We start from the raw sequence: 16,091 nt of genomic DNA, 5'->3' as shown, positions 1-16,091 counted from the left end.
CTTGTTCACCAAAATGCTTGTTCACCAAACTGGGTGCTCTCACCTTGAACTTGCACTGTCTCTAGGACCTGCTTCAGATTCACTTTGTGTAGAAGGGAGTCAAACATCCCCTTCCATATTTTATGCTGAATCTCTAAGGTTATTAACCTTACACAAACAGAAAAGAAGTTCTCTAGCTTCTTGAATGTCTCTGTCTTTCTGCCAAGACTGTTTTAATCATAAAGACTTGGCTTTGATCATTAAGTTTTATAGAGTAAGTGGAAGTTTCAAGTGATATAAGGACTTGAAGTCTTTGGAATGCAATTATTTCTCAAGGCTTGGAACTTGCTGAATTTTATTAGATAGCATTCAAGCTGTTTTAACTCTTGAACCTATGACAAATCTCTATTTTCAGTTATGTTCATCTGCACTTGCCAATATTTTCTTTTTGAATTGAAAATGGATTTGTGACTATTTAATGATTTTAATATTACAAAAATCAAGGTTTAAGCTGCAACCGAAGAACTGAACAAGGGCATATGGAAATGTTTGCAAGTTGGATCTCTGGCTTTTGGACAGCATATCCAAATCAAATCGATACATATGTACTGAGGTTGCACGGAAAAGAATATGAGTAAATCAGAAGTCATTATAAGCTTTGTTGGAAATGAATTACCATGCTGGAGCAGGCAGCATAGAGACATAAATAGTACCTGATTAGATGAGATGTTTAGGTTGAGAATGAGAAATGCTAAGTTACATCCATTATGCAGCTTCATCCTTCTGAATTGTATCTACAGTGAGCAAACAAAGATTCAGTTTGTCGACTGCGGCCCAGTGTGTTCAGACTCTTTATTTAAAAGTCAAATTAACTGTAGTCTCCATTTTAAACAAAAGGGTTTATTCATCTCATTGAGTCACCTGGCTTCACGCTGGATTTCTCCAAATTGGCACTGAACTCAGAGTAGGTGGGAAAAGGATGCATCTTGTTCACCTATGCCTGTCAATGATGGCTTTTTCTTTTTTAAGGAGTATCTTCTCAATAGAAAATAAGAATATATCATTTGGGAAGCAGCATGTATTTTTGCATAAGTTTATGTGACTAAAAATTGGCTATAGATCAAAATGTTTTTGCTATATGTCTATGCCTGTAGATTTTGCAAGTTTCTTTTTAAGCCCATATTAAAAAAGAAATAGATGCTTTGATAAAGTCATATTCTTGTTGGAAGGCTCTTTTTTTTAATTGCAGCAGTATGGTCTTGAAATTAGATGACGCATGGTCTAGAAATGTCTAGGAAGTTATAGCGATTACCACAACACTGAAATTCCAGCTTTCCTCATTCATTAATTTTCTAAACTGGCCATTTTAAGGCCACACTTCTCTCTTCAGAGAAAATAATGGTACTGAGGAAGTAAGATTCTACCGTAGGCTAGATGAAGCCAAGGTAGGTCGCCCTAGCCTAGTCTTGCCCTCATGGTGCCCATTACACCGAGGTTTTCACCAGGTTTTGTGGCTTTCCTGGGGTGTTCAGTGTGTGTATAAAGTTCTCTGTGAGGCATTGAAGCTGTCTTCTTCCCTCTGGTCTTCTCCCATAAATGGGTGGCAGCTCTATTGTAGTCTGTGCCTGGGATGAGCTGGAGAACAAGGGAATGATATGACTGATTCCAGAAGGGCAGTGCGCCTTGATGCCTTCTGGGGATACAAAGGAGCTCTCACCAGCCCAGTAGTGAATTCTTCAAAGAAGGATTTTTTTTTAGTTCTGTGTAGCTGGGGAGAGTGGGGTTCAAGCAGGGCAGGGAGCTTAGAATGACCCTCAGGGACCTCAGTGTACCATTGCTGAAGTTGACAACTCCCTCTTTCCACCTGCCAGGCAAAGGATAGGATCTAAGGCCTGTGGATGGTGAAACTTTGTGTCTCAGTTTAGCTGTGTCTCATTTCAAAAGCCATTGCTCATTATCACTGACAAAGTTCTGAATTTTTTCACCATGAAATGTGTACCTAGAAGCAAGGCAGAGAATGAGTGTATAAGTGTATCTATTTTTTTTTCTACTAAACTTCAGAGAAATGTAGTCAACTGAGAGTAGCTTAAACAATAGTAACTGCTACCATATGTGAAATTTCTGTAAGAGGACATTGTTTCCATTTTAATATTATTCTCTGACACTATTTGTTTTCCTCTGGAGGAGCTGATTGAAGCTGGACTTTAGCTATGAAATCTTTTTCCCTTCCTTGAAAGTAACCAAATGGCAGGTTACAGTAAGTAGGCTGTGAATGTTGTTGAAACATATAAGAAAAGAGAGATTCACGCAAAAGACACGATTACAGGTTTTCTCTACATCCAATTTCATTGTGTTTTTACACATCTGGATAATTAACCAAACATTGCATTCTCTCTATTTTTACAAGTACAATGTGCTCCTCACGGGATTTCCATTAGGCTGGAAAAAAAAATCGCAAACCAAGATTCAAAACTACTATTCAACTATGATGTTGAGGCCTTTTTCTCTCCTGGGAGAAATAAAAGATTGAGAGCTGAATTCTGAGATCCTTCTGATGTAGGAGGAGAATTGGAAGTTTATAGCCTCTTTAAGCTCCAGCAAATACAAGCATGTACAAACATACCCTAATACCTCTGGTCCTTCTTGTTGGAGGTGAGCTCGAAATATGGTCACCATGGGAAAAATTAACCAAGTAAGAGCAGTGCTGGAAATCACAGCTTGAAGCTCCTTTAATTATTAGAAAGGAATAATAAGGGCACCCTAAAAATTCTGATGTGTTGAGTGCTAACCTAGTTTGAATTCTGTTAGATGTGTTATGTTTATCCGGCTGAGTTTCTCATTCGAAGGTCACTGCCAAATCCTAAAATAATATGTGTTCAGTTAGTTTCTGGCCACACTTTTCCTCTTTCTTTTAAAAATTGCTTTGGTATTGCTCTGAGCTTTTATGAGACCAGGGTCTGATCCCATGTTAGGTTAGTGTTAATTCACAGACCTCAGGGGCTTCATTGACCAGCTGCTGCCCACACTGGCGAACACCATGGGGAGGTCAGAGAAGCCACGGGACCAAGAGTTCTGGTTGTTGTTGCTGTTTTCATTAGAACTCAGAACAAAAGAAGCAATAGTTCATAAAATTACAGAATCACTGTTATAAGCCTAAGGGACCATTTAGTTGATTTCTAATCCATAAGGCAGTCACACCTAAATTCTTCTCCTGAAATATGGGGTTCTATAAAATATATACAGGAAAAGGCAAATGAGGTAAAATAAAACACACTTGATTTATTACCTGGTTGTCTTTTGAAGTACTTAATGGCGGTCAGAGAATCATTAAATTGAGAAATAAATGATTCAAGAAGAATAAATGAGTCTGATCTTGCCAAAAAAAAAAAAAATCTCAACAAGGAGAGTGAAAATAACTGAAATTTTATTAGAATGTTTCAGTGTCTGTTTTCCATAAAAATAATTCTATAATTGTCTTCTCTGTGACAGCCTGAGTCACTCAACCAATGGAATGATTAATGAAAAAGGCAATGACGGATTTGTCACACTGACACAAAGTAAGGAAGTGTGATAGTCATTAGAAAGTTAAAAAAAAAAAGTAAAGATCATCACTGTGAGGTTGGCAGATGTGGACTGAATATTGAAGAATTTCATTTTGGATATGGTTATAGTACTACTCATCTGTTTTGTTTTTCATAAGTGATCAGCTTAGCAAGCTTGGAGTAGATAAACCCAAGATGTAGTTCCACCTTGGGGGACCTCAGACCCGTGATGTATTCCAGGACCATTGACTGTCAGTGATGGCTTTTTTTTTTTTAAGGAGTATCTTCTCAATAGAAAAGATTTCATTGACTGAAATGCAATTAGATATGACAAAGGGGAGCTGCAGAGACAGCCAAGCCAGGGTAGAATTCCAGCCAGGCATGTGAATGAAATGCACGGGCCCTTGTTTTCATCACTGTAAAATATTGGAAAACAATGTTTATCTTAAATTGGCTTAAAGTAGGTGAGGTAGCCTGGCTCATAGTAATGCTCAAAAACTGAGTGGGTGTTCCTTCTTAATTCCCTGCCTGGATATATCCCAGATACCCAGATACACATGATGGTCACTGGGGGAAAGTGCCATAAAAATGCAGATGTTTCAGCCTACGTTTGTCATGACTACCTACCTAGCAAGTTAAAGTACGTGCCCTTCCATGTCAGAAAGGGTCAAGAGAGATGTTTTATTACCAGGTCTTATAACAAGAAAATTGGAGTGATAATATCACTGGAAGATAAACTTTTTAGCATTTGTACCAATTTCTGATAGGGGAAAAGTATTTAGAAGTAATGCCAGATAAGTCATTCATTTATCAAGTATGTTTTTATTTACCTACTTTGTGCTAGGCAATGTATACATTATAGAAATTCTAATCTAAGAAATGGTAAACTTTGCTCTATCATGTGTCAGTCATGGTTTCCATAATATAGTTTTGAAAGAAATTGTGACCTTTATGAGGGCAAGTTTTGTGCTTTATTCATTTTTGTGTCTCCTCAAGTATCTAGTATAATGCCTGTATTAGTTCATTTTCACGCTGCTGTAAAGATACTACGAGAGAGAGAGAGAGAGAGAGCATGGGCAGGGGAAACTGGCTCTTTTAAAACCATCAGCTTTCGTGAGAACTCCCTCACTATCATGAGAATAGCATGGGGGAAACTGCCCCCATGATCCAATCACCTCCCACCAGATCCCTTCCTCAACACATAAGGATTACAATTGGAGATGAGATTTGGTTGGGGACACAGAGGCAAACCATGTCAATGCCTTTGACAGAAGAATTGCCCAATAAACTATCATTGAATAAAGACTATATAACAATACATTTTTACCAGTAAAATGGTTACTCAGGGAAATGTGCTTTTTTGTCATTTTACAGAAATTGTATTTGATAAATGTTCACTTATTGTTACTAACAAGAGAATGTAGCACAGTTAGACAACCAAATTTCAGACATATGAACACACCTTTATATTACACAAGGAAGCTAAAATGTACTTACAAGTATGAATGGATAAATTGCTTTGATTCAATACTTTACCTAAATAATTATTATTGCACAAGAGAGCTGTATCAATGAGGAGTTCTTGGGTAAATTACATAAATGACATTGTTTTATCATTGCTTGGAAGGAGTTTAGGTTTTGGAGTCGGTCAGCTCAGGTGTAATTCTGGCTCTACAACTTAACCTCTCTGAGCCTCAGTGTCCTCATCTTGAAATGGGAGTAATGATTATCTTCAGCATATGATTATGGTGTGGATAAAATAAGAGCTTTCAGGGGTTCCCAGTCTTTGGACTACAGACCCCTGGAGGGCCTTGGAGATGCTGCGAAGGGTCTGTGAGCTCACAGGTATCCACATAATGTCTCTAGTCTGTTTTGAACATAGATGCATTGCTCTTTTTCAGATGTCTGTAGATTCATTTTAAGATTCATTCATTCAACAACTATTTGTTGAGCACTAACAAATACACGCATCAGTCATAGTGGACTCAAGTAAACAAAACAGACAAATGTCCCTGTATTCACGGATCTTATATTCTAGTATGGGTAGGAGAATAACAGCATATAAGATAAGTAAGTAAAAGTTTGTTGGAGAATGATAAGTATTAAGGAAATACTTAGGAAAGAAAAAATATAGGACATTGAGGGAATTTGCCATATGGGGGCCTGTGAGAAGAGCATTCCAGGTGGAGGGAATGGCTGGTCCAAAGGCCTGGCAGACATGTGCCTGGTACGTGCAAGGAATAGCATGGAACCCAATGGGCTGGAAAGGAATGAGCGAGAGGGTAGCAGGGGTTGAGGGTAGAGAAGGGAGCAGATCATGTCAGCCCTTATGCCTTTGCTTTTGGGAAGATGGGAAGTCATTAAAGGATAAGGGCAAAAGAAGGAGGCCAATGAGGAGTCTACTGCAGTCATCCAGGCCAGAGATGATGTGATGGAGAAGGGGTTGTGAGAAGACATTGGACTCTGGACAGATTTTGTTAGAATAGGTAGAGCTGACAAGCTTGGCTGATTGACTTCTGTGGAATACGAGAGAAAGAGAGATATAACGAATGGCACCCAGATTGTTGGCCTGAGCAGTGGAGAAACAGAATTAACATGAGTTGAAAGGGAGGCTGCCTCAGGGTTGGGGATTGGGAGCTTTATTTTGAACATGTGCAGTTTAATATTAGACATACAAGTGGAGATATCAAGAAGGCAACTTTTGATGGAAAGAATGCAAGATGCAAAATTATTTGAAAAATATTGCTGAGTCAATAGTAGCTCTTCCAGCACAGTCTTAAAGTAGAACCGTTACCATGTTTGTTAGGGGAAATATATCTACAAAATATTCTGACCTTGAAAAAGGACCTTGTGCTGGAAAAGTCTGGAAATAGAGATGAGTTCAAGTGAAAATTTTAGTGGCCAATAAATATTATTTTCCTTTTCTGCTTCTCCTATTCCTTTAGTACATGTTGATTTCAAAATTTGCAGCATTATCAGATTTTGAAATCTTAATTTTAAACTTGAGATTTTTTTCCCTCTAATCTTTGAATAGAGCTTTCTGGTAAGAGATGCCTAACACATGGCAGAATTGTGTTCTCCCAAGTTATTTTATTTTGGAAGGAAATGAGAATGTTCACTTATTACATGTTCACTTGTGATTTTTTGTGCATCGAACCTGTGCATGTCATGTGGTGCTATTTGAGACGACAAAAGAATTGGAAGACAGAGGTTTTTGCTATTATGGAATCTATAATGTGGGGTTAAGAAACAGATGGTATACCTCATGTGGAAAGATTGCTCCTTCATTGTTATTTTAATTAGCTTAAGTACATTTAATTTTACTAGCATCCATTTGTGATAGGCCATTTCAACATCTGTCCTTCTCAGTCTTATGCAGGGAAATACGTGCCAGCCATTGCACACCTCATCCATTCCCTCAACCCTGTGAGAGAGGTGAAGATCAACCTGAAAGGAATTGCTATTGGAGATGGATATTCTGATCCCGAATCAGTAGGTTTCTCCTTCTGACTTTCTATTTTGTCTCTTAGGGGGATTAAATGCCTTTTTATCAGATGGAAGGCTCTTCTTAGAGGTCTAACTTTTGATAAGGGAAACACCAGTTGACTTTATGACTTAAATCTCCTAATTTTTACCAAATGTTTCAACGTATCAATTTACTGTGTCAGCTTACATTGGCTGTCAGTGCAAATGTGTGTGTGTTTGTATTGTGTTGTGTTCTGTTGTGTGTGTTGTGGGGTGTATATGTGTGTGCGCATGTAATTATCCTACTTGGCTAACCAGCACAAGATTAACAATTACAAAGGATTATTTCACCAAGCAAATGGGCTTCCTTAAGGTCTCTTTCTCTCCCTTTGTCACATTGATGTGTGTCTTTTTTGTCCTCAGATTATAGGGGGCTATGCAGAATTCCTGTACCAAATTGGCTTGTTGGATGAGAAGCAAAAAAAGTACTTCCACAAGCAGTGCCGTGAATGCATAGAACACATCAGGAAGCAGAACTGGTTTGAGGCCTTTGAAGTGAGTTCTGGGGGCCCTGTGCTGCCCTTGAGCAATTAAAACCATCTGGGGAGGGAGGGCGGGTGAGTAGGAACACCTTGGTGCTCAGGCATTTTTTTGTTAAGAAGGTATATCTGTTATTCCACTGGAGATCGGGAGGCGAGTTGAGTGGCCTCATAATGAAGAAAAGGACTGTCTGTGTTCCTTTGAATTTACTTTGGCTATATTTTAAGCCTGAGATCATCTTGGAGTGTTTATCTAACTGTGTCTTTCATTAACCGTTTTGATTTCTTTAAATGCTGTGGAGGCCCTCAAGGCAGACTCTATCATATGGAAATCGGAAGAAAGGCAACCCAGGAAGTAGAGGCATATGCTTCACCATCTGCTCTAAACCATGTAGAAGAGTTTTATATCCACAAACAGGGTTTCAGCTGGGAGAAATGACCATAGTGTGTAACAGATGACATGTGACACACGTGTCAGGAACAAAGATTATAAAGTGTAGTAATTTGAAACTCTTACAAAGGGCCATTGGTATTTGTGCATATCCTTACATTGCTCCCCTAAAATTAAACTTGAGAATCAATAATTACGTTCTTCACTCTTTTCTTTCTCAGTTATTTAAAATGTAAGAATATACTAAATATTAGGATACAGGAAGTTGGGTTTTTTTTTGTTTTTTTTTTGCTTTTTTTGCCAAGGCAGACAGAGCCATGTGTAAACAATCTCCCTGAGGGGCTTTTTGCCGTATTTACTATACAGCCGTCATGTTTGACACAGTAGTAAATGAGGCAAGGTCTGAATTTCGAGGGCTTTAATTTGTTTGTTATTAGACACATATTCTGTAACAGTATATCTAATGTCGTTATTGTTATTAAAGCAGAAATCTGATATTAAGTCTTAAGGACATTGCAGATCAGCCAGTTCAGATCAAAATAGGAGACATGCAACCTTGGAGAAAAGGGTAGAGGATAATACAAAGTTAGTTTTCATTTTACAAGTAGGGTGTTGGGACACTATCAGAAATCCCCCAAGGCAGTGACCGCCCTTGCCGTGAATTCTGATAGCAGCTAGCTGTGTAAATGGATGGAGCAAAGGGAGTCCTGAGCCATCCTACAGAGCTCCACCAGGCTCTCCTTTCTCTGTGTCAGGACACTAAATGTGGCTGCAAAGTGTGGATTCAGAATTTCTTATGCAATTGTAAACACAAAGGAAGAGGGGTCTCCTGGGGCACATGTAGGATCATGCTTCCACTTGCAATGATAGTATTTCCAAGGCTTTCTGCTGTGGTAGTCACAGAGGGGACAAAGGAGTGAAACTTCAGTATTTAGAATTAATACCAAATTTTATGTGGCATGAGACCAATTTGCAATTGAAACATTTGATATGTTTTTAAAGAAGCGCACAGGATAAAGCAATGTAAAGAGCAAGAGCATTTGACAGGCCCATATTTAGAAAAAAAGCAGAAAGATGACTGGTACATAATGCAGCAGGCTAAACACCTACAGGATTAGTGAAGCTGTAGAAAAGTTCAGGTATGTTGTGTATTCAGAGATAATGAGAACATGACCCACGAGGTGAGAATCTCCCAAACCGGATACGTCAGAAACCGGAACCCCAAGCAGGTAAAACGTTTGAAGGCTTGGAATGTCTTTTTGACCATTGGTCCCATATCTTGAGTGATGAATTAAAACAAGACCTTTGCTTTTTCAAGGAAAATAGATAAAATGATACTTAGGACAGTAAACAACTTGTGGTTGAAACGTGTTTCAGTGACTGCAAAGGAAGACTCCAACAAATCCTGAAACCCAGGGGAATATAAATGTCAGAATCTCAAGCCTAAAATGATAAAGCCTGTTTGACACTCTGATCCTTTAAAATGATTTAATTAATCAAAGAGTAGTAACTCAGAGCTGGAGAGTACTCTGGAGATAGGTCGTCTACTGTCCCTATGCATTTACATGCACACACACACACACACACACACACACACACACACACACACACACACACACATACATTTACTGGTGAGTGGAGAGGATGCCGAGCCCCAGGGGATAGCAATGAATTGCCGAAGGATACACAAATAGATTGTGGCAGGCCGAGGACTGGAATTGCTTCCCCCATTTCCACCACAGTATTTCTCCTATGGTAATTTTCAGGCATTCTGTAAAAATCCTGGATCGTCTTAGATATTCTGCAAGATGTGAAATGACTGATCCTCTGTCCAGTATTACCTCCCTTTCCATGATGATTTTCTGAATCACGAAGTTCTTAATTTCACAGGTCTTGACCACCCATGTTATTTTTTGACAACAACTGACTTTTTCTTTTTTTTTTTTTTTGAGACGGAGTCTCGCTCTCTTGCCCAGGCTGGAGTGCAGTGGCAAGATCTCGGCTCACTGCAACCTCCACCTCCCAGGTTCAAGCCATTCTCCTGCCTCAGCCTCCCGAGTAGCTGGGATTACAGGCACTTGCCACCACGAATGGCTAATTTTTCTTATTTTTAGTAGAGACGAGTTTTCACCGTGTTGGCTGGGCTGGTCTCGAACTCCTGACCTCAAGTGATCCGCCCGCCTCGGCCTTCCAAAGTGCTGGGATTACAGCTGTGAGCCACCATGCCTGGCCAACAAATGACTTTTAACTCTTTCTAAAAGCAAAGTTATTCTTCAAGGTTGACTTTATATTCCCATTGGTGTTGAAGATAATTTCTAACAATGAGTTCCAAAAATGATGTGTGCATTCAGAATGACCCTGGCCTATGGTGCCCCATCTGGGTGAACAAATTAGAAAAAGACACCTCGGCCGGGCGCAGTGGCTCACGCCTATAATCCCAGCACTTTGGGAGGCCGAGGCGGGCGGATCACGAGGTCAGGAGATCGAGACCACGGTGAAACCCCGTCTCTATTAAAAATACAAAAATGTTAGCCGGGCGTAGTGGCGGGCGCCTGTAGTCCCAGCTACTCGGGAGGCTGAGGCAGGAGAATGGCGTGAACCCGGGAGGCGGAGCTTGCAGTGAGCCGAGATCGCGCCACTGCACTCCAGCCTGGGTGACAGAGCAAGACTCCATCTCAAAGAAAAAAAAAAAAGAAAAAGACACCTCCTCTGTGGTGATGCAGTCCTGTGGGTTCAGGACGGGGCAGGCAGATGCCTCCATTGTGTGAGGATAAGAGGTGGCCACTTCTCCAGATGCAGCCCTGAGCCAGGCTCTCCAGCTCAGCAAGCAGAACTTTGGCTGGTTCCCTGTCCCTTTGCACCCCTTAGCCACAGGCATCGCATGGAGCTGCACAACCAGATGTGGGGACCTGAGCAATGGTAGCATTGGTAGAGAATACTTACTACCACCTCCACCCACACCGCCTTCTATGGTGATAACCCTTTTCATTCTTGGCCTCTAGCCCCATGGCAATAGCAACTTGAATAAGTCCTTTCATGTTTGAAAAAGAATATGAATACAGGCCGGGGGCGGTGGCTTACACCTGTAATCCCAGCACTTTAGGAGGCCGAGGCGGGCGGATCACAAGGTCAGGAGTTCGAGACCAGCCTGATCAACATGGTGAAACCCCGTCTCTATTAAAAATACAAAAAAAAAAAAAAAAATTAGCCGGGTGTGGTGGCAGGCACCTTTAATCTCAGGTACTCGGGAGGCTGAGGCAGGAGAATTGCTTGAATCCGGGAGGCAGAAGTTGCAGTGAGCTGAGATCTCGCCACTGCACTCCAGCCTGGGCAACAGTGCGAGACTCCATCTCAAAAAAAAAAAAAAAAGAATATGAATATAATAATTAGTCTATTTCTCAAGCATTGAAACATGGCCAGAAGGAATTGGCAAGTAGGAAGCATTGCAGGCTGACTGCTGGCAGCCAATGTGTGCATGGTTGAGTGTGCAGGCTCAGGAGTCGTGGCCTAATCATCTCACCTCTGACATTATTAGTGAGGTGTCCTCGGCAAGTTGCTTAAACTCATGTGTCTCAGTTTTCTCACCCATAAAATTAGAATAATAATACCTTATCTGATAAGAGACCTAAATTTGTACTTGATAGATTGTTTTTAACATGTGCTGACTTCATTTCTTTGAATTCTTTTGTAAGAACTCCTTACAACTTAATATCATCATCAACAACCCCCCTCCATGTCTTCAACCTCTTCTGTGACTGTTTTCTTCTCTTCATCTTCTTGCTTTGCCAGAAACCTGGCTCTCCCCTGATGCTGCAGTCCCTGTGGTCCTCTTGAGTGGGGGCTGTTCTCTTTCTTAGCTTGTCTGTATCACTTGGTTCATAGGTGGAGTAGGTGTCTTCCTTGCTCATCATGTGACTTTCAGATCATGTTCCCTGCCTCCTCCTAAAGCATTGAGCTTTGACTCTCCTGTCTTCAGACAGGGCCTCTGACCACTTCCAACTGTGTCTGCCTACCAACCCCTGGTTACTCCCTCTCATTTGAATAGCTGAGCTCCTTCCTCCCTGTCACTCTCTGCAGCATTATTCTTGTCATAATTCCTGGTAACTGCAGGATCCACATTGACGATCCTTTTGGGACCTGGTCCTTGGTGCCTCAGCCTCCTCTTTTTCAATGATCTTGTTCTCCTCCTCATCTTAGCTGCTGATTCTCATACCCTAAAAAGCTGGCAGCTGATCCACAATCACACATTCAAACATCTTTCTCCAACTACCACCTCCTGTCCTGAATCTCTTCTGCAAATGTACCGATCTTACAGCCCTGCAACCTCACTACCTTTCAATCCACTGATCCTCCTGCCTCTCCACTATCTCTAACCCCCTCAAGTCTCCATTTCTCTAATTACCTGTCTTCAACCCAGGGTCAGTCATTCCATACATTTCCAAGCCCAAAGCTCTTTTGCATTTCTTCCAACTCCTTTGGCTGAACCACAGCCCTGGCTCAATCTGCCTCTCTGTCAGGCTGTGCTTGTCTCCACACAGCTGACAATGGCTGGAGGAAAGCATGCAACCATGCTGACTGCTCTCCCCCTCAGCTGGTGACTGGGTTTTTTAATGTCAGCCCAAAGATAACTTCCACCAGCTCCAGGAACCTGCATCTGCACCATATCCTGCGTCTTCTCTCCATGTCATCTGGTGAGCAGTTCATGATCCATGTTAAGGCACCCTTCCCACAAGGCTTACTCCCATAGGCAAGGCCTTTGAGCTCACTGTGTCCTCTGCCTGGAACCTTCCTTCCCCTAGATGTCTGCGTGGCTCTATTCCTCTCATCCAATATGTCTTTACTCAAATGCCACCTTCTAAGTGAGGTCCTCTGTGACCTCCTCTCTACATTGTCCCATACACACATGCACACACATGACACTTCCTACTCCTGTTTGGTTTTCTCCTTGTCATTCCCTAACATACTCAAGAGTTTATCACTGTCTACCATATGATGTAATTTACTTAGAAATGCTTGTTGTCCCCCCCCAGAATAAAAGCTCCATGGGGGAGGACCATTGGTCTGTTTTGTTGATGGCCATTTCTCCAGTGCCGTGACAGTGTCTAGCACAGAGAATATGCACAATAAGTGGGCGCTGGATGAAACAATAAAGGAATGAAAAAGTTGTTGAATAAATGAAATGACAAATGTCTGTACATTTTTATCCACACTGATGTTTTCTTTCTTTCTTTCTTTCTCCCTCTCTCCCAACCTAGATACTGGATAAACTACTAGATGGCGACTTAACAAGTGATCCTTCTTACTTCCAGAATGTTACAGGATGTAGTAATTACTATAACTTTTTGCGGTGCACGGTAATGACATTTTAAAAACCATAATAATGTTTGCTTAAAACTTTTGGCAAAACCGACTTCCTTTGATTTGGGAAATATTTTAGATGACTTTATACTAGACCAACATGTCCAAACTGTACCGCGTGATGTGGTCTACTAACCCATACGATCTTTTCCTCATCAGTGTTGTATACGTTATAATCTGACCACTGAGAATGTGTGATATTTCAGATAACTCAAAACAACTTCTTATTAACATGATTTCCCCCAAGTAGAGCTTGTTATAGAGGCTCTTTTGTGAAGGACACAGGCTGGGATTGGAGTTCTGGGTCTCAGGTCCCAGAGCTTCAAGTCTGTTTACGAGTCTCTTGAAAATGCCCACATTCTTTGTTCTGTACTTAAGACGCTTGGATAATCAAAACTGCCAAAGCCTTAATGAAAATATTTGCTTTGTCTTACTTTTAACTTAAGATGTTTAATGCATTTAGTATGGCCCTCACTTCAAGCCTTCTGGAATATTTCTCAAAGTATTCAAGTAGTTTGTTTCATAAAAGTAGGCCAAAGTTGGTATCTTTTGTGTAGAATTAGTCAAACAGAAGGAGCCAAAGTAGTTGTTTGAATTTGTATAATCTTTGTCTAATGCTTATGACAATGCATTCTGTTTTTAAAATTGCCGGATTTATGAACTAGTTTGTAAATAAAGTATAACGTTAGTGTCAGTGGAATTCGCCAATGCTGCAGTTTTGGATTTAGATTCTACTAAGAGAAAAACATGTGGTAGACAAGACAGAAACAAAATTTGTGATGATATCTTTTTTCTTTACAACAATGTATTCACAGTTAGTAAAAATTGTTGATGAAGCACAAAGTTGTCAAACTCAAACTTTAACAGTTTTTTTAATCCTTGTGTAACTTTTTTTTAAAAGCATTTACTCCTTTCTTTCAGTATAATGATTATTACAGAGACTTTATTGCAGTTTTTTTTTAATAAGCTTTATGGACGACTTTTCTTCTGTCTTGTGTCCTTCATAAAGTATCATCTCTTTTCACATTTGACATATTTTCCCCTTTATTATAGCCAATCCAATTTTGTGTGTGTGTGGTTTTTTTTTATTTTTTAATTTTATTATTATTATACTTTAAGTCTTAGGGTACATGTGCACAACGTGCAGGTTTGTTACATATGTATACACATGGACACAGGATGGGGAACATCACACACCGGGAACTGTTGTGGGGTGGGGGTAGGGGGGAGGGATAGCATTAGGAGATATACCTGATGCTAAATGACGAGTTAATAAGTGCAGCACACCAACATGGCACATGTATATATGTGTGTGGTTTTAATAAACAGCAGAACACAGAAAAGAAATTCTTAGCTTTAAATCCAGCACACCACCAACCTGGCCCTTGTGATCCATTTGACCTTCTTTCCAAAGAGCCACCAACAAGGAGTGAATTGATTTTGATAATCTCACCTCTTTTGTTTTCTCTCTCTTTGCCTCTAGTGGGGTTGCTAATGGGAGTCACAGATGGCAAAAGATTAGTTTCTGCAAAGGAAAATCCTGTATTTGCAAATTGGGTATTTTAAGAGTATCACGTCATTCAGATTTCTAATTAGTAAAAAGATTCCACCTAAATTATCTCAAAACCTCTGAGTTAAAATTTCAAGAATGGCGGCAAGTTAATAGTCCCGTCACGTTTCTCCATGTTGTATGTTATGAGAAATTCACAGCTTTTCCCAACATACTGTTCCTGCCACCAATCATGTTCCCTATGTCTTTCCGATGCCCCTTCTGCCAGGAACCTGAGGATCAGCTTTACTATGTGAAATTTTTGTCACTCCCAGAGGTGAGACAAGCCATCCACGTGGGGAATCAGACTTTTAATGATGGAACTATAGTTGAAAAGTACTTGCGAGAAGATACAGTACAGTCAGTTAAGCCATGGTTAACTGAAATCATGAATAATTATAAGGTAAGAGAGCTACTTCAGTTACTATTTTAGGAACTTTCAGATTACCCAGAGCAGAAGTGATTTGTAATTTGAGTCCTGCCTTTTTTTTTTTTAACTTTTATGATGTGTCATTAGCATAAATAACAGCCCCTTCTTTGTTTGATTCCAATTCAAAGTTTTATATTGTTCCTTTTAATTTAACCACTTTTGCCGTCATGGTGGCTTATACCTGTAATCCCAGTGCTTTGGGAGCCTGAGGCGGGTGGATCACCTGAGGTCAAGATTTTGAGACCAGCCTGGCCAACATGGTGAAACCTCCTCTCTACTAAAAAATACAAAAACTAGCTGGACATGGTGGCGGGTGCCTGTAATCCCAGCTACTTGGGAGGTTGAGGCGTGAGAATCACTTGAACCTGGGAGGCAGAGGTTGCAGTGAGCCAAGATCACAACATTGCACTCCAGCCTGGGCAACAGAGCAAAAAGTCTGTCTCAAAAAAATAAAAATAAAATAAAATAATTTAACCACTTTCCCCTGATTATTCCTTAAAATGAAATTCCCTTTGGCACACACCACTTCTCATCCTTTCTTGAGAAAGGAAGAGTTGCAGAGCCAAAAAGATGACTGGCCATGTGTAAGAGCCAGATTTCTCTTATGTGTTACTTTGTTACATGAATCCCAATGACATCAGGGATAAATGAAATCAACTGGTTATTCTGAAAATGCATTTTGCCTAATGATTGTATTCATTCACTTTACCCAATCACAGTGTTTTGAGTCTCTCCTTAGGGTGTGAGGTTGAAATGATGAATGAGAAAGGGTCCCTGTTTGGAAGTAGGTCAAGTCAAGCCATTGTGCTGTCTGGTTGAAATGCTCTGCCTTTGCTGC

General features: G+C 40.4%; 1 protein-coding gene across 7 annotated transcripts in view; it reads left to right on the top strand.

Annotated features, from left to right (window-relative positions):
* The window catches only part of CPVL (carboxypeptidase vitellogenic like), a 189,739-nt gene that overhangs the window by 99,244 nt on the left and 74,404 nt on the right, over nt 1–16,091 (top strand). For 6 of the 7 annotated variants that reach the window (XM_034963852.3, XM_003807887.5, XM_034963853.3 and 3 more), the window contains 4 exons: nt 6,891–7,013; nt 7,410–7,541; nt 13,172–13,270; nt 15,053–15,226. In XM_034963852.3, coding sequence (XP_034819743.1) covers nt 6,891–7,013; nt 7,410–7,541; nt 13,172–13,270; nt 15,053–15,226 — 528 coding nt within the window. The remainder of the gene's footprint in view (nt 1–6,890; nt 7,014–7,409; nt 7,542–13,171; nt 13,271–15,052; nt 15,227–16,091) is intronic. The other variant, XM_055115811.2, reaches the window with a different exon arrangement.

Source organism: Pan paniscus, chromosome 6, assembly GCF_029289425.2.
Source record: "Pan paniscus chromosome 6, NHGRI_mPanPan1-v2.0_pri, whole genome shotgun sequence".
NCBI lineage: Eukaryota > Metazoa > Chordata > Mammalia > Primates > Hominidae > Pan > Pan paniscus.
Note: the sequence above shows the minus strand (reverse complement) of the source record. Positions and strands in the feature narration are given on the sequence as shown.